The sequence below is a fragment of the Pelophylax lessonae genome, assembly GCF_965119305.1.
Source record: "Pelophylax lessonae genome assembly, chromosome: 13".
Taxonomy (NCBI): Eukaryota; Metazoa; Chordata; class Amphibia; order Anura; family Ranidae; genus Pelophylax; species Pelophylax lessonae.
Genome location: NC_138780.1, coordinates 109318246 through 109345431, shown reverse-complemented (window position 1 = coordinate 109345431; position 27186 = coordinate 109318246). Strand labels below are relative to the sequence as shown.

Below are 27186 nucleotides of genomic sequence, written 5' to 3'. Positions count from 1 at the left end.
TCACTATATCTGGTCTCCTACAGTACACAGAACATGGAAATGCTAAATATCTTTTCTCGGGAGCAGTATATAGCGGTCTTGTGACTTCTATTAGTGTCTGGTAAAGCCTTGTAGGAGTTTTATTCTCCTCTGACTGTCCTTTGAGGCTGCAGGACCCTTGACCCTCTGTCTGGACAGTGCTGATTGGCCCTGTGCTGATCATATGCACCCTTCCAAGAAAAAACAACTCATTAGCAATACACACCACACTGAGCATGTGCAGAGTGACTCCTAAGGCTCTGTCTTATCAGGAGATGGATTGGGGACTGTAGGAGGGGAGGATCAGAGAAGACACAATCAAACAGCCAGATTATCCCCTTAGGTTGCACAGTGAGTATAATAGGCATATATAGACTGATTTCCCCAATCTTGTGAGGAGCAGGGCTAAAGGTAACAAGAGAGGTTTTCTTTTTTTATTATTATTATTTCAGTGCCTTGACTAAGTTCTTTTATTTACATTTTTATAGTCACAAGTATTTTGAGTGCGGTAAAAAAAATATTTTTGGTTTTATTTTAACCCAAAAAAATGGAAGTAAACAGTGTGAATCAGGTGAAAAAAATTCCCCCAAACCCAATTAGTTTTACCTTATACAAAAAAAGCTTTGTGTGTGCAAAAATTGTGTAGTGTCACATAATAAAGTGTCCAGCAAAGCATGCCGTTTTGATGCCATGTGCTTTGCTGAACATTTTATTGTCTCCAATTTTATTTCTAACATCATAACTGCCTTTATATGGTCGTGGCACTGCTCTATAAGGAGTATTGACAGTAATCTAATTTTAATTTGTGATAGGTTTTATTTTTGTAGCACCCTACATGTAGGTGCTAGGTAAACGTATAGTGAGCCTTGTCTGCCTAACAGCAGGGCTGTGATTTATTTAGCTAGGGTGTCAGGGCTTCCAGATGTGCCAGCTGAGGGAAGAAGTATGTCCGCTGGCTCCAGTGAGAGGATTCTCATAGGGCAGTGTGGGAAGCCCAATCAGGGGACACATCCCAGCTTGTAACTACCCCAGAAGGCAGATTAAGCTGCAAATGATTCTGGCAGTGGGTAAAAGTTTGGGGGGAAGTGTGTGGCACAGTGTCTTTGGCGGGAGCAGAGTCCCAGGAAGGAGAGTGCGGCTGTCTCTCCTCCTGTCTGAGGAAGGTGGATGTCTCTGGGTGTCACCTGAGTGTCCAGGGAGAGCTGAGTTGAGGTGAGGGGATCCGGTGTGCCGAGAGCCTGCGGAGGGAGAGAGGGGTCCAGTCCCAGGAAAGCCTACACAGCTTGTGAGTACTGAGGATTGCCCCTGGGGGTCTGCCTAAAGTTAGAGGGGACCACTCCGGAAGAGGTTCTGGGATCCAGTGTCAGCTGTAAAGGGGGTTCCTAGGTTGAGGACCCTGAAGCTACAGAGGGGGTACATAGTCAGTGGACCCTGAAGAGTTCAAGGTTAAAGGGGGCACCTGCAGTTTGGGCCCTGAATTGTACAAAGCGTGCCAGTTAAAGTGACAGTTATACAGAGTTCTACAATATACTACATCAAGCTGTGCCAGGCTGGGGAAAGTATTCAGTGACTTTCATAGTACAACAGTGTCAGGAGTTCTACAGTTCTCAGTGTTGGATCTTCTGAACTATAAGTCGAGGACTCAGCCCTTCTTCTGTTATACAGAGTGTTCTCAGTGTCAGTGAGTGTTGGCTGGCGCCGGCTGGCGTCACAGCAGCGCCAATGGGCATTTCAAGAGTAAAAGTCCCAATTGTAATTAGTTTAAGCCTCAAGGAATATCCCACTCATTCCCTTCCCCCATCCCCTTTATTCCAATAAAAAAAACATAAACAAAGATGCCGGAGTTGTCGCTGCTTCAGTTGTCACACACAGGGACTCAGCTCACATGGGCTGGAGGGATTACCGGTATTAATGGCAGACCCACATCAGGCCACAGGCCTGGAAACCTTGCTACATTTTAAATAAAAGATATATAGATATACAGTGAGGGAAAAATAAGTATTTGATCCACTGCTGATTTTGTACATTTGCCCACTGACAAAGAAATAATCAGTCTATAATTTTAATGGTAGGTTTAGATAGAATAACAAAAAAAAAAAAAATCCAGGAAAAAGCATTTTAAAAAAGTTATAAATTGATTTGCATTTTAATGAGTGAAATATGTATTTGACCCCTCTGCAAAACATGACTTAGTACTTTGTGGCAAAACTCTTGTTGGCAATCACAGAGGTCAGATGTTTCTTTTAGTTGGCCACCAGCTTTGCACACATCACAGGAGGGATTTTGTCCCACTCCTCTTTGCAGATCCTCTCCAAGTCATTAAGGTTTCAAGGCTGACGTTTGGTAACTCGAACCTTCACCCCCCCCCCCATTCCAGGACCTTAATGTGCTTCTCCTTGAGCCTCTTCTTTGCTGCCTTGGCCTTGTGTTTTGGGTCATTGTCATGCTGGAATACCCAGAATTGACCCATTTTCAATGCCCTGGCAGAGGGAAGGAGGTTCTCACCCAAGATTTAATGGTACATGGCCCCGTCCATCGTTCTTTTGATGCTGTGAAGCTGTCCTGTCCCCTTAGCAGAAAAACACCCTCAAAGCATAATGTTATCACCTCCATTTTTGATGGTGGGGATAATGTTCTTGGGGGTTATAGGCAGCATTCATCCTCCTCCAAACACGACGAGTTGAGGAGATTGTTGGTTTTTGGTCTCCTTTGACCAAAACACTTTCACCCAGTTCTCCTCTGAATCATTCAGATGTTCACTAGCAAACTCCAGATAGGTCTGTACATAGGCTTTCTTGAACAGGGGGACCTTGCAGGCACTGCAGGATTTTAGTGCTTTATGGCTTAGTGTGTTACCAATTGTTTTCTTGGCGATTATGGTCCCAGCTGCCTTGAGATCATGGACAGATTCTCCCATGTAGTCCTGGGCTGATTCCTTACCATTCTCATGATCATTGAAACTCCACGAGGTGAGATCTTGCATGGAGCCCCAGACTGAGGGAGATTGACAGTTATTTTGTATTTCTTTCATTTGCGAATAATCGCACAGACTGTTGTCACCCTCTCACCAAGCTGCTTGGCAATGGCTTTGTAGCCCATTCCAGCCCTTGGTAGGTCTATAATCTTGTCCCTGACATCCTTGGACAGCTCTTAGGTCTTGGCCATGGTGGAGAGAATAGAATCTGATTGATTGCAGCTGTGGATAGGTGTCCTTTATACAGGTAACAAGCGGAGATCAGGAGCACTCTCTTAAAGAGGCTGTCAGGGACAAGATTATAGACCCACCAAGGGCTGGAATGGGCTACAAGGCCATCGCCAAGCAGCTTGGTGAGAGGGTGACAACAGTCTGTGTGATTATTCGCAAATGAAAGAAATAAAAAATAACTGTCAATCTTCCTCAGTCTGGGGCTCCATGCAAGATCTCACCTCGTGGAGTCTTTAAGAGAGTGCTCCTGATCTCAGCTTGTTACCTGTATAAAAGACACCTGGAAGCCAGAAATCTTGCTGATTGATAGGGGATCAAATACTTATTTAACTAATTAAAATGCAAATCAATTTATAACTTTTTTGAAATCCGTTTTTCTGCATATTTTTGTTGTTATTCTGTCTCTAACTTAAAATAAACCTACCATTAAAATTATAGACTGATCATTTTTTTGTCAGTGGGCAAACGTACAAAATCAGCAGAGGATCAAATACATTTTTCCCTTACTGTAAATAAAAGTTAAAATTTAGGCCTGAGTGGGTTTTGATGCTTTGCTGCAGCGCATCTTTGTTCTTCAGGAATTTTAAAGTCATGGGCTAACAAGCAATAGCAAACGGATATGCAGCTCAATTTTTTGAAGCAAAGGTATTTGGCTAAATTCACAAAGCTTCAACACAAAATAAAGATCTTTAAGTATAGCTGTGTGACTATTTTTTAAAAGAAAACAAATGTCACTTTAAAAAAAGAAAAAAATAAGGCCCTTTATTCTGGTGTTGTTTGCTTTGTGAATTGGGTTTAGCATACGAGCCCATTTATGCACAGACACAGCATATAACAGACAACACTGTTTAAAATCCTGTCATATCCAACTTTTTAAATGTCTGCATAACATTGCAGTCATCTGTGTAGATATCCACGAGTGTGTGAAGAGCATAGTACATTTATTGGCAGAGACTATGTTCACCTGCTGTGCTACTAAGAAACCTGATATGGCAATCAATGTTCAATATAAAGTACAGATTGTCTCTGAACAGTCTTGTGCCTGGAAATGACACAGCTCTGTTTAACCCTTCAATATTTTAGAACTGTAAATCATATCCATGACATATACTCCCTACTCATGGCTTAAGCCTGTATTGTTTATCTCTACTAAATTTGTGGCTAGCCTTGCTATTTAAAACTGTCCTGCTGGTGGCCAATTTTACACTGCTGTATCCTCTGCAGTATCATATTTTTATATAGTAAAACACCTGCCTGTATTCTTTTTTTCTTGTACAATTTGACCAACCTTTTAATTTGTTAAAACTTGGACAGTAGCTGGATAGTCTTGCATCAGCGAGAACAGGGACAGCGTCAGTAAACTAATGGCCAATTTATGTCCACCGATCAAAATGGGCTATGGCCGTCTGATAGAAAAAGCATGTGCCGGTGACCCCCTCCCACGGTGATTAAACACAGCGGGAGCCAATAAGTGGGCCCGGCAGATGTGACCCCCATCTGGACCCGCTGATCGATCACAGGAGAAGCAGAACGGCGGTCTGCTTATGTAAACAAGGCAGACCGCCATTCTGTCAGAGATGAAGATGGAGATCTTGTGTTTAAGCAGAATCACGAATCTCTGTCTTCCTCCAGTTAAGCCACCTCCCACACAGTTAGCAAGCACTCCCTAGGAGCACACTTAACCCTTTGATCGCCCCTGATGTTAACTCCTTCCCTGTCAGTGTCATTAGTACAATGACAGTGCATTTTTTAGCACTGATCACTGGTATTAGTATCACTGGTCCCCAAAAAAGTGTCACAAGTGTTAGGTGTCTAATTTGTCTGCAGCAATGTTGTAGTCCTGCTAAAAATCACTAATTGCCGCCTTTACTAGTTAAAAAATAAATAAAAATTCCATAAAAATATTCCATAGTTTGTAAAAACTTTTGCGCAAACCAATCAATATACAATTATGGGATTTTTTTTACCAAAAATATGTAGCAGAATACATATTGGCCTAAATTGATGAATAAATGTGATTTTTTTTTTACATTCTTGGGTTCATTTTATAGAGAAAAAGTAAAAAATATTTTTTTTTCCAAAATTGAATTTTTTTTGCTTATAGCACAAAAAGTAAAAACAGCAGAGGTGATCAAATGCCACCAAAAGAAAGCTCTATTTGTGGGTAAAAAAAGGACATACATTTTATTTGGGTAAGTAATGGATATAGAAAAAACTGCGCCGAGATTCCGACTTCCGGGTTCAGCGCGAGTCAGCGGGCACAGCTAGCGTCCTATGTGTTACTCTAGCCGCGAGGCACCATAGGAGCTCTAAGAGCGGCTTCCATTTCACATTGACCCTGCAGTCATTTTTTGGGTCGACCTTGTTTGTTTTTTGCTGTGTCACCTACGTTTACATCTGGAGTGATTTTACCACATTTGGAGTGCTTTTAAAGTCTGCAGTACCGATCGGGGTTTTTTTTTTTATGGATTTGTTCTTTGGATGCTGTATATGAAGATTGATGTGATTTTATGAAGTTGAAGTTTAATAAAAGGAAAACCTTTTACACTATGAGGAGCTTCTACCTTCTTTCTTCCATGCTGAATGCTCATCCATATCCATAAGGAGATTGTATACCCACCTATCCAGACACAGGAGCAGCAGACAAAAGCGTTTTCGATTCCTTTTGGCGTACGCCATTGGAATCCACACCTTCCGGTAAGTGCGCTACCTTACCCCTGGGCACAGAGTGTGAGAACCCAAGGATCACCGGCACGCAGCACTTTACCCTCGCACTGAGAGTCTCTGAGCACGTTTTTGCACCTACTATTTTGTATTCACTTTTTGTATTCACTTTATGGACTCATTTTTACTGGACTTTCACATATTTATTATATTTATCATATTCATTTAATATATTGTAATTTTTGTGTGGTAAATTTATATGTAAAGCAATTTCATATAGTTTATTTATCACTCAAGCACGTGCACTTTTAGAGTCATCACGTTATCCCACAGTCATTATTTATTGATTATTTATTGCTTTATTATTTTGTACATTCAGCAATAAGGTATTACATGAGCATTGTTTACAAGATTGCACTTGCACTTTTATTTTATACTGTCACAGAATATTACCAGGGTAGCGCAGTTTTTTCTATATCCATTACTTACCCATGAGATCACTACTATAGTAGTGTTCTTGAATTACTTGCTGCTTCCCAATATACTATATCAAAAAATTCCTAGGCGCGAGTATATCACCGTTCTTCATTTTATTTGGGTACAGCGTCGCACGTCTGCGCAATTGTCAGTTAAAGTAAGGTAGGGTCATATCACAAAAAATGGCCTGGTCATGAACGGGGGGTAAACCTTCTGGGGCTGAAGTGGTTAAGGAGGAACTCCTTATCTTGGGTACTGCACACATGTAGCTCATCTCTGAGTTGGAAGATCGCCTAAGGGTCCTTTCACACGGGCGATCCGATCCGCCTGTCAGTTTTTCAGGCAGACCAGATTGGATGCTCCATGCATCCCTATGGGGCAGCGGATGTCAGCAGAGACATCTCCGCTGACACCCGCTGCTATCCGATTCCGATCCTGTCCATGAAATCTGGATGGATGTAAACCCTATTTTCCATCTGTCCAGCGGATCAGATGGGATCGGATGAGAACGGACAGGCGGTCCGTTCTCATCCCATCTCCCTATAGAGGACAGCGGAGAATCTGACAGCACACACAGAGATGGAGCTGTCATCCGCCTGCTCAGAGGGGATCGGCGGATCGATCCCCCGCTTAGCAGAGAACGGAACGCACCGTGTGAAAGGACCCTTAATGTTTGAATCCTTACATGTCTCCGGGCAATGGTGAGCATGCCTTTGGGGGAAGTATTACCCCGCATGCAAGGGTTAGTGACTCTGTTCAAAGCCTGGCATAGCCCAAATAACCAACCCAGAGGGGAAGCCTCTCATCTGATCCTCGCTTGGCACCCAGTGAGGGACGGAAACATGGAGTACGTGACGGACAACCTGTTCACCCCCTTACATGCCACTGTTAAAGTACCTGAACAAAAGTTTTTTTTTTTAGCTAGAAATTTATTAAAAGTGGTGTGCTAATGCTGTTTGTAAGCAAAAATAATAATTTAGGAAAAAACAACTCCACAGCCAAATATGTGCTGCCAATGCATGCTTGTTGCTGTGGTTGTCCATGAAAATCCTACTGTTCTGTAACACCACATACAAATTTAAGGCATTCCCAAACACGTTTTTTTAAATAAAATATTTAAATTGCGCTACACTGTGTAAAAATCAATGCATTAATCAGTGGAAACAGCAAATGTGTAAAAATCACACACAGTTTGTGCCTCATAAACTAAATAAGACATTTTGCAATAAAAATATACAATCCAATGAGATTCCCAAATGTTCCAAAAATTTATATAGGTTCACTGTGAAAATATCAGTGAACGCAGCACATGTGTCAGGGTGCCAGGAAACCAGACCACATGGAGATGCAGGTAAAATAAGGCAGTTTATTGGAGCAAACAAGAAATGCACAGCAAGAGAAAGGAGCGAGATCAGGAACAGCCTGGGTCAAGTCCAGAAGCGGGTGGTCATCCAAGCCGGGGTCGAGTTTCGAAGCGGGTAGTCATCCAAGCCGGGGTCGAGTCCAGCAGCAGGTAGTCATCTAAGCCGGGGTCGAGTCCAGCAGTGGGTAGGAGTCTGCCAATGCAGGGTTGAGAGCCAGGAGAGTCATTAGCCAAGCCTGGTCAGACACGGAGGAACGTGGAGCACAGAAGACTGCTAGCAGTAATGCACCTTGGAGCAAAAACGCAAGGGCAAGGACTGCAACCCATCAGGTGGTTGATATAGTCAGGTGTGCATCATCATCACTGTGCGATGCCCAAGCTGCAGACAAGTAATGATGCAATCAGAGTTTATAAGAGGCAGAAGTCCGTACATGTCCAAGATGGCTGCCAACAGGAGGCCAAGGTAAGACCTTGTCAACATAATCGCTGCTTCCTTCCAAAATTTTGTGTCAAACGCAATCCTTTTAACAAAGTGTAAAAACCCACTAATTAGTGCTTTTCACTCCTAAATGCTTACCTCACAGTTAAGACCTCTAAATCATAGGCAGCCTGTAAGCGCCTAATCATAGCCCCATCAATGGTGTCATACATGATAAAATATTCTTGCAATCACAATCTGAGAATTGATTTCTAATTTCCTGGTTTACTTCACAGTTCACCAGATGAATTATCCAGTGAGGAACCAGGGGAAGGTTGGGGCCAACTCCTAGATTAAAGTTGTGCTTTTTGATCCTTTTGTGCTGTTGATCCTTCACACCTTGACAAACCGATTCAACATACCCAACAATCCTGCATTTATTTACAATTGTAACAATTGTTAAAGGATTAATGCATTTTCAAGGTTTCCCTCAAAGCTGCATGGAAAAGACCCTCTTCCCATTGTACAGTACTTAAAAAAACCTTTTGCAATATTAGGTGTCCCTCATAGTAGTGCCCAGCATCCCATACATTGTAATTTGCCGATTAGCCCTAAAAAGGGTAGAATTTAATACCCGCATTTTCCCCTCATACACATTAATTGGATTCGCCAATAGGTTTGGGTTTGCTAAATTTGAAACAGGATTTGCAGCACCCTTGGAGGCTAACAACGGGCTTTACTGTTCTAAACCAAAAATAAATAAATAACTGGCGCACAACGAGGAATAGATATCACCAGGGGCTATACCAATGTCGCTGGACATACAACTAACCAGTTAAATGACAATTAATGACAATCAATAGAAGGGGCAGATTAAAAAATCCATATATGGCAATGTCCATAAAAAAGTCCATAAAAGTCCATAAAAAGCTCAAGGTGCACTCCTGAGGCAGCTCTAGTGACAAGTAGAAGATATGCTTGGGGCCAACTAGAAGAAAACACAGGCGCCACTCTAAGTGCAGTAACTTGAAACTTTTATTGGGATAAATCCCTATATAGGGGGGTACTCACAAAGGGGATGATTAAAACAGCTCATAAAACACACTCCGGTATGGATCAGGATGGCTCGAGCGGTGACAAGTAGACAGGCTGTAGCGGTAGCTGCCGCACTTCCTCGTCCCGGGGACACTCAGATGATCGTCCGTCGTCACTTCCGCAAGCGTGATTACGTCATGGCGCCGGCGACGCGTTCTCGGAGCATGCGCTCCTTCTTCAGGCCGAAGAAGGAGCGCATGCTCCGAGAACGCGTCGCCGGCGCCATGACGTAATCACGCTTGCGGAAGTGACGACGGACGATCATCTGAGTGTCCCCGGGACGAGGAAGTGCGGCAGCTACCGCTACAGCCTGTCTACTTGTCACCGCTCGAGCCATCCTGATCCATACCGGAGTGTGTTTTATGAGCTGTTTTAATCATCCCCTTTGTGAGTACCCCCCTATATAGGGGTTTATCCCAATAAAAGTTTCAAGTTACTGCACTTAGAGTGGCGCCTGTGTTTTCTTCTCTTTACTGTTCTAAGCCTAGGGCTGAGAGCACAGGTGGACTTAAAAATGCCACACAGGTCTGTCTAGAACTTTTTTCGGTTAGGTATAATAAACAGGGTTTTAGAAAGTCACACTTACCCACTTATTTACTCCAGGATAGTTGTGTTCTGGATCATATAGGTTCTGGTGCAGCTGGTATTCTTTGCTGAACTGGGCTGTGTCTGGTGTATTCTCCAAACAACCATCACCTGTTGTCATAAAAGCAATATAAAACAAAATTTCAATACAGCCTATATTCACTGTGCTCCACTCTTTTTTTTTTTTTTTTTGTAAATTCGTTAACTCCACTCTTTTTTAACCACCTCTGACCCGGTCTATAATAATAATATGGCTGGGTGTGCTCACTGTTATCCCAGGTGGATGTCCTATGATATGAACACAAATCGTTGCACCGGGTCAGCCCTTGTACCATGTGATCGCTGTGACTAATCACAGCGATCACGTCAGTTGTACACAATGGCTTTCTTTTACAACCATTTATTGTGTACTAATGTGATCACTGTGATTGATCATAGTGAACCTGTACAATGTGATAGCTGTGGTCAATCACACCTATCACAATGTTTACACATTGGCACATAAATGAATGCCTTTCATAAAGTAGAAATAATTGCTTATACAGTTGATCATCACTGTAATAAGGAATCCTAGTGTAAAAAAACAAAAAAAAAACGTTAAAAAAAAGTAAAAAAAAATTATATATATATGTATATATATATATATATATATCTCCCCGATTACTACCACACCAGTCACAAGGTGATGCTATGCTGCTCTGGTGAAAGTAAAAACAAAATGTGAAAACTTTGTTTTTATTAAATTAAATTTATTAAATTCACCATGGCTCCTAATAAATACCTTGAAGTGTCTGTTTTCCAAAAAAGGGGTTATTTTGGGGGTATTATACTGTCCTGGCATTTTAGGACCTAAAGAATTGAGAAAGGCAGTCAGTACATCAGGACTGATCAATTTTCAAATAGATTTCAAATAGATTGTATATACCATAGTTTGTACACTCTATAACTTTCATACAAACTAAATAATATACACTGATTTGGTTTATTTTTTTTTTAGCAAAGAAATGTAACAGAATACATTTTGGCCTAAATTTATGAAGAAAGATTATTCATATGCACAATTTTATAACAGAAACTAAGAAAAATGTGTTTCAAAACTTTCTGTATTTTTTCATTTATATAGCAAAAAAATAAAAAACCCAATAGTTATTAAAATACTACCAAAAGAAAGCTCGGTTTCAAGAAAGGATACAAAATTTCACCCGGGTACAGTGTTGCATGAGTAATTGGCATTCAAAATGCGACAGCGCTGAAAGCTGAATATTGGCCTGAGAAGGAAGGGGGCGAAGATGTCTAGTACTGAAGTGGTTAAAGAAAAAGGGGTGTAAAATATAAATTTTTAGGCACCTCTCTGTTCATACCTGGGAATGACTTTGAAGATGTCCCAGCAGAGTTAGATACTTAAGCAAACGAGGGAATGTCAAACGTTATCTAGAACTAAATGATATCTATTATAAAATAAATCCTGCGCTATTTGATCTTTGATTTGTTGAAGGCATACCTCTGTAGGTAGCTGTTCAGTAGGTAGACAAGTGGATATAGTCACAGGATGGATGCATTTATCTATGTATGGAGTGATTTCGCTTCTACGGTCCTCTGGTAGAGCTAAAAACTACCCTTTAGATTTAGGACATTTTGCCATATGTATGTTAACAGAAAACACCGGGCACTCAATTATACATACAGTAGACAGAGAGAGAAGTGGGTCAGAGCTTGGTTTTAACCCCATATTTCAGGTTTACTCACTAAAAAAATTGAATGTACCTGCTTTACATTGCTGCTGATAGTTTACAAAGTTTGAGGTTGCCACATATTTACTTTTAGTAATCATAAAAAGGTGAGTGGGTCACCCACTCAGCATATTTATTCTGAGATGAACGGTTTGCATGGTATGAAGTTTTCTTTATAGTGGTACAGTGTCTCTTACACAGAAAAAGTTCCGGGTAACTTATTTACCAGGAACAGTTCCACTTTTGTGCCTTTGGCAAAAAAAAAAAGAAATTACCAGCCAGCCAGGTCCCTAATGACTCGCACTAATTCTCATTTACTTATAGACTGATGGACGCCACTTAATGAGCATGGGAGGAGGCAATCAGCTGGACAGAATTGATGGAACAGGTAGATGCAAGACCAAGAAAAGGTTAATATTTTCTAAAGTATATGCATTTTTGTTAGTAAATGGATTCTATTCACACAGAACTAAGTCAGTATACATCCGTGGATGGTTTTAAAGGATAAGTTCACCTTTCTGCAAGAAATATTAAATGCACATGCAATATTTTTGCAGGCAAAAATAAAAAAGCATTTATGATTTCTTGCACAGAAGCCTGCAGAGCACTGCACCTGAAATCAGTGGATTGCAGATGCAATGTCAGACATATCCTGAAGCTTTCTTGGCGGTACCTCTGTATGGGCTTTCCATTAGAAAGTTGAGGGACAGGTCAATGGACTACAAAGGTTCTCTCATCAGCGTCCTCACAGTCCATTGAGAACTACAAGCAGTCTGCCACGGTGGCAGATGGGACTTGTATTTTTCTTATTCACAGAATCCTGTAAATGACTTGACTATGTGGGGAAAGCAACAAACAGCCACACTGTTTACAAATGTGGCTGTGGGTGTGGGGAGAGGAACCTCCGCCTGCTGTCAGAGGGAGGGGGAGGTCATGGGGTTGCAGGGACTGTTGCTGGAGCATGTCACATGTTAAACCCTAAATACGGGTGTAACATATAACATGCGCCAAAAGGAGCCTTGATTCAAGTTTGTTCCTTAAAGCGGTTGTAAACTGCTGCAGTGAAAAAAAAAAAAAAAAAACTTTCCCCTGTAAGACAATTGCATAATGTGATCGTATGCATTGCATACTAGTACATTATGTAATACTTACCTTAGAACTAAGCACTCCAGCGGCACGCTGTCACTGCTGACAAGGCTTCCATCTTCCCCCAGTCTTCCTCTAGGGTTTCCGGACTCTGGCTGTATGAGTGTCTGGAGCCGCGATGATGTCACTCCCGCTCATGTGCACAGGAGCCCTCAGTTCTGACACGGTGCTCTGAAGTCATGCTGGACTTTCAGAGCGCATGCGCTGGGGACGTCACTGGCTGCATCCAACATGAAAATCTCTTAATCCCTTAAACTGTGCCTGTTCAGGAGATATATATTTTACTTACAGGTAAGGCTTATTATAGGCTTACCTGTAAGTAAAAATAACAAAGCGGACTTTACTACCGCTTTAAAATGTATCTGTTGCTAGTCAAAAAAAAAAAAAAAAAAAAAAACAAAGAATTTCCTGTAAAAGAACGATATTACCTCTTCCACTTTCTATGCCACCAATCTTTGATTTGGTAAAGGCATACCTCTGCCTGAAAGATCTTCTTTATATTCCTCTAGGAATGTCAGATTCCTATTTTCCCCTGTGCTCTGTGGTTTCAACAATAGTGATGTAAGGGGTGGTGGAAGTACCCACAGCATGCAATGAAAAAGCAGGCATCTGACAAACCTGGAGGATGGAAAAGATTCTTTGACAGTGTCAGATAATGTAGATTTGTGGTGTGGGCAGGTGCAGGAGTGTGGAGAGGTTTGTTTTTTTTATGGGTTTTTTTTTTTTTTTACAGGGACATATTTTATCAACGAGCAGAGTGACGAAGTTGATAACCATTCTATATTCAGGGCCGGATTAACATAGGGGCTATTGGAGCTGCAGCACCAGGCCCCCTCCCTTAAGATAGGCCCACCCAGCCAGCAGCATGAGCCTGATTTCTCCTGTCCATAAACGTCTATGGGACAGGAGAAGCGGTTGGTAAATGTAGGGGTGGCTGGCTGCACCTGTGTTGGCTCAGTGTGAATATTACAGTGTCACAGAGCACAGTTCCCCCTGCACAAATGGAAGAGGAGAGAGGCTGGATTGGCTCTGCCTTCTCCCGCCCCTCTCCCACACTGTGAAGTCCGTACAGTGAAGTGAAGGAGCCGTGTGGGCAGGAATTTATACACAGACAGAGCAGCCGACAGATACAACATGAATAAGATATGTGTGAGTGATAAGCCTCCAAGAACCATCCATATGTGAGCTCAGTCACTGGACTCTCCCCCCTGCCTCCTTTTTTCTCTCCCTCACTCTCTTTTTAACTTTTTCCTCCAGCTTTAGCTGTTAAAACTGCAGCCAAAGTGTTTAGAATTGTGTCATCAGCCTATGGTAGTGCTTACTCCTTTGTGCTCTTATGTGGGTTCACACTGGTTTGCTATGGTTTGTCCCATTGCATGTGTATCCACAGTTTTCCTTTGTTTAAGCCAAAGTCTTATTGATTTCTATTAGGTTGGATGTTTTTTCTGTATTTTCTGAAAGCGCAACAAAATTCCTGCATGCTGCATCTTTGGTTCACTTTCAGAAAATGCAGCAAAAACTTGCAACCTAATAGAAATCAATAGGATTGCAGGTAGCTAAAACTGCAGGTAAAACGCAGGAAAACTGCGGATACACAATCAATGCGGCCAAACTGCAGCACACTAGTGTGAACCCAAAAGCTTGTACACACTTGCAGCAGGCACTGTCACTAAACTAAAAAGTGACAGGCAGTGAGGAGGTGATATCATACCTCTTCACTGCATGTTTTTACCCCCAAAATGCCAATTCCTGCAGGTAATAGTATGGTTCACTTTGAACTCCACCTTATTTCTGTCGCTCTCTTTAGGTATTCAATCTGCTCTCATTTTACTTTCTATACATCCAATACCTAAAAAAAGGAATTGAAATAAGGTGCAAAGTGAATTTCTACACTTAAGCGGAGCACTTCACACAGAACATTTTAGGACATTGTTAAAGTATAACTAAATGCAATTTTTTTTTCTAGTTTTTTGATAGAGTGGAGAGGGATTAGATCCTCTGTCAGGTTTCCATCACTGCCTATGTCCCTGTTAGAGAGATTTACCCTCTCTGTTTGTCTCTATTTGTCCTGTTTACTGTTATCATCAAATGTGGAAGTAAATGAAAACCCTAAATTTTGGGTGTCCCCAGAGCAGAAATAGAGGGGAAATCATCCAATGGTGACACTAGTTCTGGTGACAACCAGATATTCCCTTACTTTGGAGGGATTTTCTCTCACTTCCTGTTTGGCTATGGGACAGGAAGTGAAGAGAAATCTCCTCAATTGAACACAGATTGGAAAAAAAGCTGACAGGGGTATGAGCCTTGTTTCAGACTATTGCAAACACAGACATTGCATGCGATTTGCACCACATTTCTATGCAGATCACATGGGATGTCTGTGCAATGCAAATTCAGCCATACATATTGTATGGCTAAACTTCCATTGCATTCCCAAGAAAATGCTGCAGGAACCTTTTTTTCCCCCGCACTGGAATCGGATCCCATGCGATCCAATTCCTGTCCGAATTCACAGTTTGCACTGCGATCTGCAAACCAATCTGGGGGTGTCACCTTTGTTTTGACACCGGCAGCTGTTCGCAGAGTGGAGTGTGAACTGCCTGCGGGGAGATGCAATGCGGGAACTCGCACAGGAATGGCGGTAGCTCCCGCATCACAGTAGTGTGAACCCAGGCTAACCCCTCCTTACTCTATCCAAAATAAAATAAAAATAAAAGCGTTCTCTTTGGTTACACTTTAAACCCAGATACTGGTGGCCTTTTAATATTAGTAGGAATAGTATTGCACATAATATCAGAGATATACAGAACTTCAGTTTTGGGTGGAGAAATATTTTCTTTTTGGTGCCACACTATAATGCATTATTGTTTGATACACAGGATTTAAAATGTCCTTTTATTAGGGTTTAAATCTCCCCTTCTTCCCCTCCCTTCCCCCTCCCTGTCTCTCTCCCATCTTCTCCCTTATGGCACAATAATAATGACTATTATGTGGGTACAACAACTTTGGCATGAGTGTGCAGTGTATATAGTGACTAAGATTCTGTTTAAAGTGGAGTTTCACCCAAAAGTGGAACTTCTGCTTTAAGGCCTCCTGACCCCCTGACATGCCACATTTGGCATGTCCTTTTTTTGGAGGAAGCGGGTACCTAGATTTGACAGGTACCCACTCTCACTTCCTTAGCAAAAAATTGTTTGCTTTTTTATTCTATTAAGGCCCCTTTCACACGGGAGTTCCGTATGTCGATATATCACCCCATCCGTTTGCAGGTGATATACAGACATAATGCATGTCAATGGGATTGCGGATGTCAGCGGATGACCATCCTCTGACATCCGATTTGAGTCCTTTCAGTTCGGTTACGTTTTTGGAACAGAACAGAACCCTATTTTTCTTCCGTTTAAAAAACGGAAAGGAAGCAAAAAGGAAAAGACATGCATTATGTCCGTATATCATCCGCAAACGGATGGCATGATATGTGGACATACGGACCGGATGACACAAATGTCATCCGTGTCCGTGAAAAAAAAAAAGTGCCGGAGCGGATCGCAATACGGTCCACTCCGTGTGAAAGGGGCCTTATTTCCATAAAAAGGCCCACCAAAATCTTCAGCACCAGGCCCATGATGCTCTTAATCCGGCCCTGTCTATATTCTAGTATGTATCCAGGATGCTTTTTCTGATACCGAATGTTCCCCATATGTCATTTTGCAAACTATTATGTTGAGTTTTTAATGCATACTTCAATCCAAGTTAGCTTACCAGTCTTTCCAACAGGGCATGGATTAGGAGGGTTTGGATATCCTTTATCTTCCCTGAAGTCTTTAGGAATGTTGTCCCCTGTAAGTTCAGCTACAATATTTGGGATGTTGCCATATGGACCCAAGTGCTGAAGACCTTCATGAGCACCACCTGTGGATGCGAACAGAAAGTTTGTGAAAATGGTGAAAACAAAAGTACAGAGCACACACATTGAATCTGGCATTAATGGTTAATCTTGTGGAGTAGGACAGTCACAAACAACAGATATTGGAAAAAAAAAAAAAATGAATGTGACTGATGTACCATAGGGGAAAATTTAATTAAAATGAAGCACTCGGAATCTGGTGCAGCTGTGCATGGCAGCCACTCAGCTTCCAACTTCCGATTGAGCTTTGAAAATAAAACTGGGAAGCTGATTGGGTTCTATGCAGAGCTGCACCAGAGTTTGCACCATGCAGTTTTAGTAAATAACCCCCATAATGACTTCTGGTAGTCACTAAAGCTCTGCTTAGGTTGGTCTATTGCAACCTGAAAATGAAAATAAGCTTTACAAAACACCTGCAGTATTCACAGGCTTTATTTACTGAAACCATCAGCTTGTATTGTATATTACTCTGGGACCTTGTTAGTAGCAACATTTTGAACACCAGCTTAAGACTTGCTATCATGGTCTTAATCATATGATCATTTAATCAAAGGCCGCCCGTGAGCACTCTCGCACGACCATGCCGGCGTCAGCCTTGCACAGGTGACCACGCCAAACAGCTCAGCATCGAACATGTTGAACCTAGCAAATGTTCTTGCCCATGACAGAACCCATGAGGCCACCATTGCACCCGCCAGAGGGTCCCGGGAGCGGACCATGACCTCTGCACTATCCTGTAAATGCGATGCCAACAGGCCCATGTCCGGTGTGCCCCCAAACGAAGGCACAACTGCTGGAACGACTCGGATGAAGGGCCTGTCAACTGAGGCAAACCGCCTACCAATTGTGTTGTTTCCCCCCTGGAAAGGGAACAGCGGATAGAGCCGGAACAAGGCGCACTGCCCAACGAAAAAACATCACTTCCAAGGCAGCAAGGACACTTTTGGTGCCCCCTTGGTGAATGACAAGCCACGGTCACGGTGTAGTCGATTGAAAGTGTACCGGACAGCTGCAGGTACCCGATCCAGTGAACTAGACAAGCTGGATCGCTCTCAGCCCTAGGACAATAAGCGGTAACCTGGATCCTCCAGGGACCATACTCCGGAAGCAGCAAACCTGCCGAGGACTCCTCCCCACCCAGTCAAGCTTGCATAATCATTTGGAGGGACGGTCTCTCTTTTAGGGCCAAATCCTTTTGTCTCTTTCCTCCTCAGTTGTCTCTCTTTTTAGTTTATTTTACAGAGTTCTATTAAAATATATTGATGTACTGTACTAAACCTTTCACCAAATTGCTAAATAATTTAATTTGGTGGCAGTACAAGTTCTCATCCAGTCGTGTGACACCTATGAATCTGTGACATTTGGGATGCTGCCAGCCAGAACAGTAAAATAGCTTAGAGGAAGACTAGAGAGTGTGATTCCCACTCTTAGAAAGACTTCTGTATTTACCACCTAAGCAAAGCAGCACATGCCAAGGTCAGCACAGAATTGCGCATGATATCATAATTGAGGATTTTGTTATCATTTGCAGTATTTTTTTCAATTCTTTATCTTTCATGACTTACTAAAAATATTGGATACAATCTTGCTCCGTAAAACATTGTCTTAACATAGATTCTATAAGCAGATGAAAAAGAACAGTATTCAGCAATATGATTACAATCATATGGCTATTCCAATGAAATAAACTACAGTGCCTTGCAAAAGTATCCCCCCCCCCCCCCCAACTTTGGCATTTTTTGTGTTTTGTTGCCTCACAACCTGGAATTAGCATGGATTGTTTGAGGATTTGCATCATTTAATTTACAGAACATGCCCACAACTTTGAAGATGTTGTTTTTTTTTCCATTGGGAAGTAAACAACAAATAGGACAACATAACAGGAAAAGTCAATGTGCATAACTATTCACCCTCTAAAGTCAATACTTTGTAGAGCCACCTTTTGCAGCAATCACAGCTCCAAGTCGCTTTGGATAAGTCTCTATGAGCTTGCCACATCTTACCACTGGGATTTTTGCCCATTGCTTCTTGCAAAACTGCTTCAGTTCCTTCAAGTTGGATGGTTTGCGCTTGTGAACAGCAATCTTTAAGTCTGACCACAGATTTTCTATTGGATTAAGGTCTGGGCTTTGACTAGGCCATTCCAACACATTTACATGTTTCCCCTTAAACCACTCAAGGTGTTGCTTTTGCAGTGTGTTTGGGGTCATTGTCCTGCTGGAAGGTGAACCTCCAACGTAGCTTCAAATCACGCACAGAGTGATACAGGTTTTGCTCAAGAATATCCCTGTATTTAGTACCATCCACCTTTCCCTCAACTCTGACCAGTTTCCCAGTCCCAGCTGCTGAAAAACTTTCCCACAGCATGATGCTGCCACCACCATGTTTCACTGTGGGGATGGTGTTCTTTGGGTGATGTGCTGGGTTTGCGCCAGACATGGCGTTTTCTTTGATGGCCGAAAAGTTCAATTTTAGTCTCATCAGACCAGAGCACCTTCCTCCATACATTTTGGGAGTCTCCCATATGCCTTTTCGCAAACTCATAACATGCCGTTTTTTTTTTTTGCTTAAAGTAATGGGTTACTTCTGGCCACTCTGCCATAAAGGCCAACTGTATGGAGCGTTCGGCCTATTGTCGTCCTATGTACAGATACTCCAGTATCTGCTGTGGAACTCTCCAGCTCCTCCAGGGTTACCTTAGGTCTCTGTGCTGCCTCTCGGATCAATGCCCTCCTTGCCTGGTCCGTGAGTTTTGGTTGGCGGCCGTCTCTTGGCAGGTTTGCTGTTGAGCCATGTTCTTTCCATTTGGCTATGCTAGATTTGATGGTGCTCTCGGGCATCATCAAAAATTTGGATATTTTTTTTATAACCTAACCCGGACTTGTACTTCTCAACAACATTGTCCGTTACTTATTTGGAGAGTTACTTGGGCTTCATGGCAGTGTTTGGTTAGTGGTGCCTCTTGCTTAGGTGTTTCAGCCTCTGGGGCCTTTCAAAAAAGGGGTGTATATGTAATGACAGATCACGTGACACTTAGATTGCACACAGGTGGACATCATTTCACTAATTATGTGACTTCTGAAGGTAACAAAGGGGTTGAATACATACGCACATGCCAATTTTCTGTTTTCTATTTCTAAAAAATAGTTTTATGTATATATTTTTCTCATTTCACAGTTGACCAGATCAAGAACACTCTCCAGGAGGTAGGTGTATGTGTGTCAAAGTCAACAATCAAGAGAAGACTTCACCAGAGTGAATACAGAGGGTTCACCACAAGATGTAAATCATTGGTGAGCCTCAAAAACAGGAAGGCCAGATTAGAGTTTGCCAAACAACTTTAAAAAAGCCTTCACAGTTCTGGAACAACATCCTATGGACAGATGAAACCAAGATCAACTTGTACCAGAGTAATGGGAAGAGAAGAGTACGGAGAAGGAAAGGAACTGCTCATGATCCAAAGCATACCACCTCATCAGTGAAGCATGGTGGTGGTAGTGTCATGGCGTGGGCATGTATGGCTGCCAATGAAACTGGTTTTCTTGTATTTGATTATTGTGACTGCTGACAAAAGCAGCAGGATGAATTCTGAATTTTTTTTTTTCGGGCAATATTATCCGCTCATATTCAGCCAAATGCTTCAGAACTCATTGGACGGCGCTTCACAGTGCAGATGGACAATGACCCGAAGCATACTGCGAAAGCAACCAGTTTTTTAAGGGAAAGAAGTGGAATGTTATGCAATGGCCAAGTCAATCACCTGACCTGAATCGGATTGAGCATGCATTTCACTTGCTAAAGACAAAACTGAAGGGAAAATGCCCCAAGAACAAGCAGGAACTGAAGACAGTTGCCGTAGAGGACTGGCAGAGTATCACCAGGCATGAAACCCAGCGTCTGGTGATGTCTATGCGTTCCAGACTTCAGGCTGTAATTGACTGCAAAGGATTTGAAACCAAGTATTAAAAAGTGAAAGTTTGATTTATGATTGCTAATCTGTCCCATTACTTTTGGTCCCTTAAAAATTGGGAGGCACATATACAAACTGTTGTAATTCCTACACCGTTCACCTGATTTGGACGTACAGTGGGGATCGAAAGTTTGGGCACCCCAGGTAAAAAAATGGATTTTTGTAAAATCTTACCGTAAAATCCTTTTCTCTTAGCTCATTGACAGACGTAGTCCTCGGTGATACAGCACCTTCGGGTTTATGTTGCCTCCACAGGAGTAGGACTAGACAGGAAATAAAATGCTCTGGCCACACCTTAGGGGCAGTCCCAGAGGGTATATCCTCCCTCTCTCTGCCTCAGCAAATCAGTTATGTCACAAAAGCAGTCTTTAGAGAATTTAACCCAACCCAACTCAAAAACAGAGGGGCGGGTACTACGTCTGTCAATGAGCTAAGAGAAAAGGATTTTACGGTAAGATTTTACAAAAATCCATTTTTCTCTATCGCTCATTGACAGACGTAGTCCTCGGTGATACAGCACCTTCGGGAAGTCCCAGAGCAGTATCACAAATGAGGGGTGGGAAAATGGAAATCAAATCCAATCTAGAAGGCCCAACCGGTGCCAACTAGAAGTTTACAATGCTCATCCTTAATGATGAGACTCAACAAAAAAATTTTCAAACAGAAAAAAACCCTCGAGGTAGACCACCGGTCTCCTCAAATAGCGGCCTACAAAACCTTGCGGCCAAATGAGGCATCCGCCGATGCCATCACATCAATTTTATAAAATTTTGTAAAGGTATGTACCGACGACCAGGTGGCCGCCTTACATACCTGGACCACTGACGCCTGATGGCGAAAGGCCCAGGAAGTACTGAGCGCTCGAGTGGAGTGCGCCCTAACAGGGAACGGAGGACTCTGACCCTTAATAGAATAAGCCTGTACCACCGTCTGTCTAATCCATTTGGCAATAGTCGCGGCAGATGCAGGCAACCCCTTTCTGAGGCCATCCGTGATCACAAAAAGTGAATCCGTCTTACGGAACGATTCCGTAGCTTTCAGGTATACCCTGATTGCCCGAACCACATCCAAGGAATGCAACGCATGTTCCCGATGATGATTGGGCTGAGGACACAAGGAAGGTAGTACAATATCTTCATTCAGATGAAAATCTGAAACCACCTTTGGAAGAAAGGATGGCTTAGGATGAAGCACTACCTTATCCCTATGAATCACTAAGTATGGGGACTGGCATGATAAAGCAGCCAGTTCTGACACCCTGCGTGCAGAAGTGATAGCCACCAAGAAGGCCACCTTCTGGGATAATGTAAGCAAGGGAATCTCCCTGATGTTTTCAAAAGGAGGTTTCTGTAGAACCGACAAAACCAAATTAAGATCCCAGGGCGGTAAGGGCGCGCAGACTGGTGGAGCCAGGTGCCGCACCCCCTGGATGAAATTCCGCAGCAAGGACTTGGTAGCTAAAGGTTTCTGAAAGAAGATTGCTAATGCTGAAACTTGACCCTTGATGGTGCTCAAGGCTAGCTTCTGCTCAACCCCTTTCTGCAGAAAGGCCAATATTCGAGTCACCGAATAGGTACGTGGAGGAAATCGTAAAGATTCGCACCACGCGATATAAGTCTTCCATGTGTGATAATAGACTCTGCTGGAAGTCGCTTTCCTTGCTTTAATAAGGGTAGGAATGACTGAAGCTGACAACCCTCTGTCCTTCAGTACTTGGGTCTCAATGGCCAGGCCATTAAACCCAGCGACTGTAAAGCACAATGGTAGATTGGTCCTCGAGACCGCAGACACTCCCTGAGACGCAGTTCCCACGGAACGTCCGCGACTAGCAAGTCCAAGTCGGCCAGGCCGGCTTGGGGAGGCCAGCCTAGAATTTCTAGGACCACTGGCACTGACGGGATCTGAACCAGGCGTCCCTAGAGCTATCTGGCCCTGACCATCCGAGAAAGTCTGGTCGTTCTCTGTTCCCACACATTTATCCGACACCTGATTCCTATCAGGAACGGTGATCTCTCCTGGTTGAATCTCCGGGACCGAAGTCACCCGGCTAGAGGCTTCTTGGTCTGTCTGGTCAACCAGATCCGATTCCTGTGGGGAATTGAAACTAATCTTAGGAAAAGGTAAAGTAAAAGATCTGTTCAGGGAACGGTGACTACCGCTCCCTGTAGTACTTAAATGTTGGAAGGGAAGAATCGCACCGGTAGTAGTAGTCGATGCTCGATCTAATGTCCTGAATACCGGTGAAAACATCCCCCCACCCTCAAACCGGGTGGGGGCGCACCTTCAGGCTGTGTAATCCTTTGCTTCGGGTTTGGCTGAGTCGGTCCTCTGTTTGTCCGACCAGCCTTTCTTGAACCCTCCTGGAGGAGTCTTGCCTTTCCCGCTTGTTCCAGCCGGGCGTGCGAACCCTTTATGGGCGGTAAAGAAAGGTCCTCGCTTGTTGCGAGGTCCCTTAGCTTTAGCAGCCTGTGGCAAGAAAGTGCTCTTGCCCCCAGTGGCATCTTTAATGATTTCATCTAGGGTGGCCCCAAATAGGCGATTCCCCTGAAAAGGGAGATTCGTCAAGGTCTTTTTGGAACCTAGGTCAGCTGACCAGCATTTAAACCACAGCACACGTCTGAGGATTACCGCTGACATAGATGCATGCCCTAATAGGGGAGTAGTGTCCAAGGCTGCGTCACAGATAAACTGTAGCCCTTGTATAATCTGTTCCATCAAATCAGAGGTTTCCTGGGGAATATCTTTTCCCCTAAGGTCTTGGCGTACCAATCTCGCCCATTCCGTAAGTGTCTGGGAAACTAGACCAATAACAATTACTGGTCTAAATGCTGACCCTATCAGAGAGAAGATAGTGCGGGACTCTGCTTCCATCTTCCGATCCACCGGATCCTTAAAGGACGAAGTGTCCTCCACTGGGATAACCGTGGCTTTATTCAGCCTGGAAATAGGTGGATCCACCACTGGTGGTACCGTCCATTTTTTAATGAGGGATTCCTCAAACGGATAGCGTCTAGCAATACGCTTGGAAATAGTAAAGGTACGTTTAGAATGCTCCCATTCTCCTTTAATTTTATTACCAAAACACTTGGGTACAGGAAAAACCTTCACCGTTTTGATGGGCTTGTTAGTACCAAAGGGAAAACCTCAAGTCTTAAGGTTTCCCGCACCGCCACAACTAGTGCGTCCACCAATGCTTCTTCCTGAATTATGGCGGAAGAATGCACGTCCTCCTCACTGTCTGAGGGAGCTTTACCTGAGATAACAGCCCTTGCAGAGGGACCTGCATCTGCAGTGACCATCTCTGAATCTGAGTCAGAGGTGTCAGATATTATAGGGGTAGGCGGGGGTCGCTTTCTTGACCCCCGTCCCTGACAGGCCGCCTCCACCCGAGCCACCATAGACTCCAAAACTGCTGTAAATGCATCCATGCTCTGTGCACCAGCGGGTCCCGAGGCCCCCTCGAGGGAAACAGGTGGGGGTACTTGTGTGGCAGGGTCCATGATTATTCCAGTAACTACCCGGAAACTACAATCCAACTTAAATAAAAAACTTTTTTTTTTTTTTTTCCAGACCCCCAGCGCCACAAAAGCCCCTCAGTGTTACCTGCTAGGAATCCCTATCGAGCGAGAGAGAGAGATAGACCCCCAGGCTCACCACTTGATGCTCAGAGTTCACTTGCAACAGGTTACAGCGCTGTGTCCACAAACAGGAAGTCTTTTGGCTGGCTGCCCAGGAAGAAAGGAGGCGGCTCCGCCCCTCTGCACGCCTTCCGGCGCCTCCCCTAGCTCCACGAGGTGTTGGAGTCACCTCAAACATGGCCGCCCCCATGCTGCAGACACGAGGCTACGCCAAAATGGCGGCCTCGTGCGATCTACAGCGGTTTGCACAGCATAGCGGCGTCCTGCAGTAACTAGGCATCGCAAAACCTCTCTCTCATGGAGATCAGCTTGACCGGCGGTACCGAACCCTGGCGGAACCGCATGGCCGTCGGGAGACCTGCTTCAGCTGGAGGAATGACCTGGCAAGCCGCATACCTGTCCTGTGGCTTCTGACAGGTAGGATACTTCTAGTAACACAGTAAGATTCCAGTGCTGCCACATATTACAATCATTTAAACATACTTTGTAATTAGATTGTCAGCTCCCAAACCAAGCCTGCAGGCTTTTTGTACACAAAAATCACACTCAATTAGGGGGATCTGTGACATGTTATAGGATAGAGGGGAACCCATCCTTACCATTACAGAGAGGGGCCCGCGTTCACCACAAGACCCGTCAGGGGGAACAGGGGAACATACTACTCACCATACCGGAACCAGGCGGGCGCCATTCCTGACAGTACCCCTCTCCACCGAAGTTGGAGGGCTGTCGACCAATACGGACGCCGTGACTCATGGTCCTTGGCGTTTCAGCGAGACGTTTAACTCGCAGGGTCAGTCCCTCCAGTGGGACAATGTCGCGGCCGACCCAGCGCGGAGCTATGGCCTGCACGCGCTCGTAGGCTGAACTGGGGTGACCACTGGATCTCAACATCCCGCCCGTCGCCCAGTTCAGCTTTCTTGCTTGAAGATCTCACAGGAACACTGGAGAAAAAAAGCTGTCTAAAAAATCTTTTCTAAGAAAAAAATCCTGCCAGGACCGAAGATCCCAGCAAGGTATCTAGGTCCTTACTCCTGACTAGACAGAAAAAAACTGATTTGCTGAGGCAGAGAGAGAGAGAGAGGATATACCCTCTGGGACTGCCCCTAAGGTGTGGCCAGAGCATTTTATTTCCTGTCTAGTCCTACTCCTGTGGAGGCAACATAAACCCGAAGGTGCTGTATCACCGAGGACTACGTCTGTCAATGAGCGATAGAGAAATTTGTATTAATGTGCATAAAGAAGCCAAGGAAAGATGGAAAAATCTCCAAAAGGCATCAAATTACAGATTAGACATTCTTATAAAATAGGTCAACAAAAGTTAGATTTTATTTCCATCATTTACACTTTCAAAATAACAGAAAAACAAAAAATGGTGTCTGCAAAAGTTTGGGAACCCTGCAGAGTGAATATCTTGTACTGCCCCCTTTGGCAAGTATCACAGCTTGTAAACGCTTTTTGTAGCCAGCCAAGAGTCTTTCAATTCTTGTTTGAGGTATCTTTGCCCATTCTTCCTTACAACAGTCTTCCAGTTCTTTAAGCTTTCTGGGCTGTCTGTCACGCACTGCTCTTTTAAGGTCTATCCATAGATTTTCAATTATATTGAGGTCAGGAGATTGTGAAGGCCATGGCAAAACCTTCAGTTTACGCCTCTTGATGTAATCCCCCCGTGGATTTTGAGGTGTGTTTAGGATCATTATCCATTTGTAGAAGCCATCCTCTCTTTAACTTCAGCTTTTTCACAGATGGCATCAAGTTACCATCCAAAATTTGCTGACATTGTATTGAATCCATTTTTCCTTCTACTCGTGAGATGTTCCCTGTGCCAATGGCTGCAATACAACCCCATGCTTAACAGTTGGACAGAGGTTCTTTTCATTAAATTCTGTGCCCCTTCTTCTCCAAACGTACCTTTGCTCATTCCGGCCAAAAAGTTAAATTTTAACTTCATCGGTCAGAACTTGTTTCCAAAATGCATTAGGCTTGTCTATATGTTCATTTGCAAAGTTCAAATGCAGATTTTTGTGGTGAGGACGTAGAAGAGGTTTTCTTCTGATGACTCTTCCATGAAGACCATATTTGTACAAGTATCTCTTTATAGTGGAATAGTGTACCACAACTCCATTGTCTGCCAGCTCTTTCTGGAGGGATCGTGCAGTCAAACGTGGGTTTTGAATTGTTTTTCTCACAATCCTGCGAGCTGTTCTGTCTGATATTTTTCTTGGTCTTCTAGATCTTGCTTTAACTTCCACTGTTCCTGATGACTGCCATTTCTTAATTACATTCCGAACAGAGAATATTGACATCTGAAAACGCTTTGCTATCTTCTTATAGCCTTCTCCAGCTTTGGGAGCGTCAACTATTTTCAGTTTTCTAGACAACTGCTTAGAAGATCCCATGGTGCTGATTGTTGGGGCAAGGTCAGATGAGTCTGGGCATTTAAAACCTTTGAGATTGACATCACCTGGTATTCACAGATGATGATTGAGATCAATCCATGACACTGGCAGGTCTCAGCCTTGCAAAGGGGGCAGTGCATGCTATAAATTCTGCAGGGTGCCCAAACTTTTGCAGACGCCATTTTTTTTTGTTTTCTGTAATTTTGAAAGTGTCAATGATGGAAATAAAATCTAACTTTTGGTGACATATTATAAGAATGTCTAATCTGTAACTTGATGCCTTTTGGAGATTTTTCCATCTTTCCTTGGCTTCTTTATGCACATTAATACAAATTTTTACCTGGGGTGCCCAAACTTTCGATCCCCACTGTAAATACCTTCAAATTAAAGCTGAAAGTCTACAGTTAAATCACATCTTGTTTGTTTCATTTCAAATCCATTGTGGTGGTTTATAGAGCCAAAAAGATTAGAATTGTGTCGATGTCCCAATATTTATGGACCTGACTGTATATCACAAATGTAAAACATGCTTTCAGTTAACTTTACAACTTACAAGCATAATAACTTGCTA

At 43.3% G+C, this 27186-nt stretch overlaps 1 protein-coding gene across 1 annotated transcript in view; it reads right to left on the bottom strand.

Annotated features, from left to right (window-relative positions):
- The window catches only part of SCG5 (secretogranin V), an 89010-nt gene that overhangs the window by 21225 nt on the left and 40599 nt on the right, over positions 1 to 27186 (bottom strand). The window contains exons 3-4 of the mRNA XM_082275490.1: positions 16464 to 16613; positions 9827 to 9936 (exon numbers count right to left, since the gene is read on the bottom strand). Coding sequence (XP_082131616.1) covers positions 9827 to 9936; positions 16464 to 16613 — 260 coding nt within the window. The remainder of the gene's footprint in view (positions 1 to 9826; positions 9937 to 16463; positions 16614 to 27186) is intronic.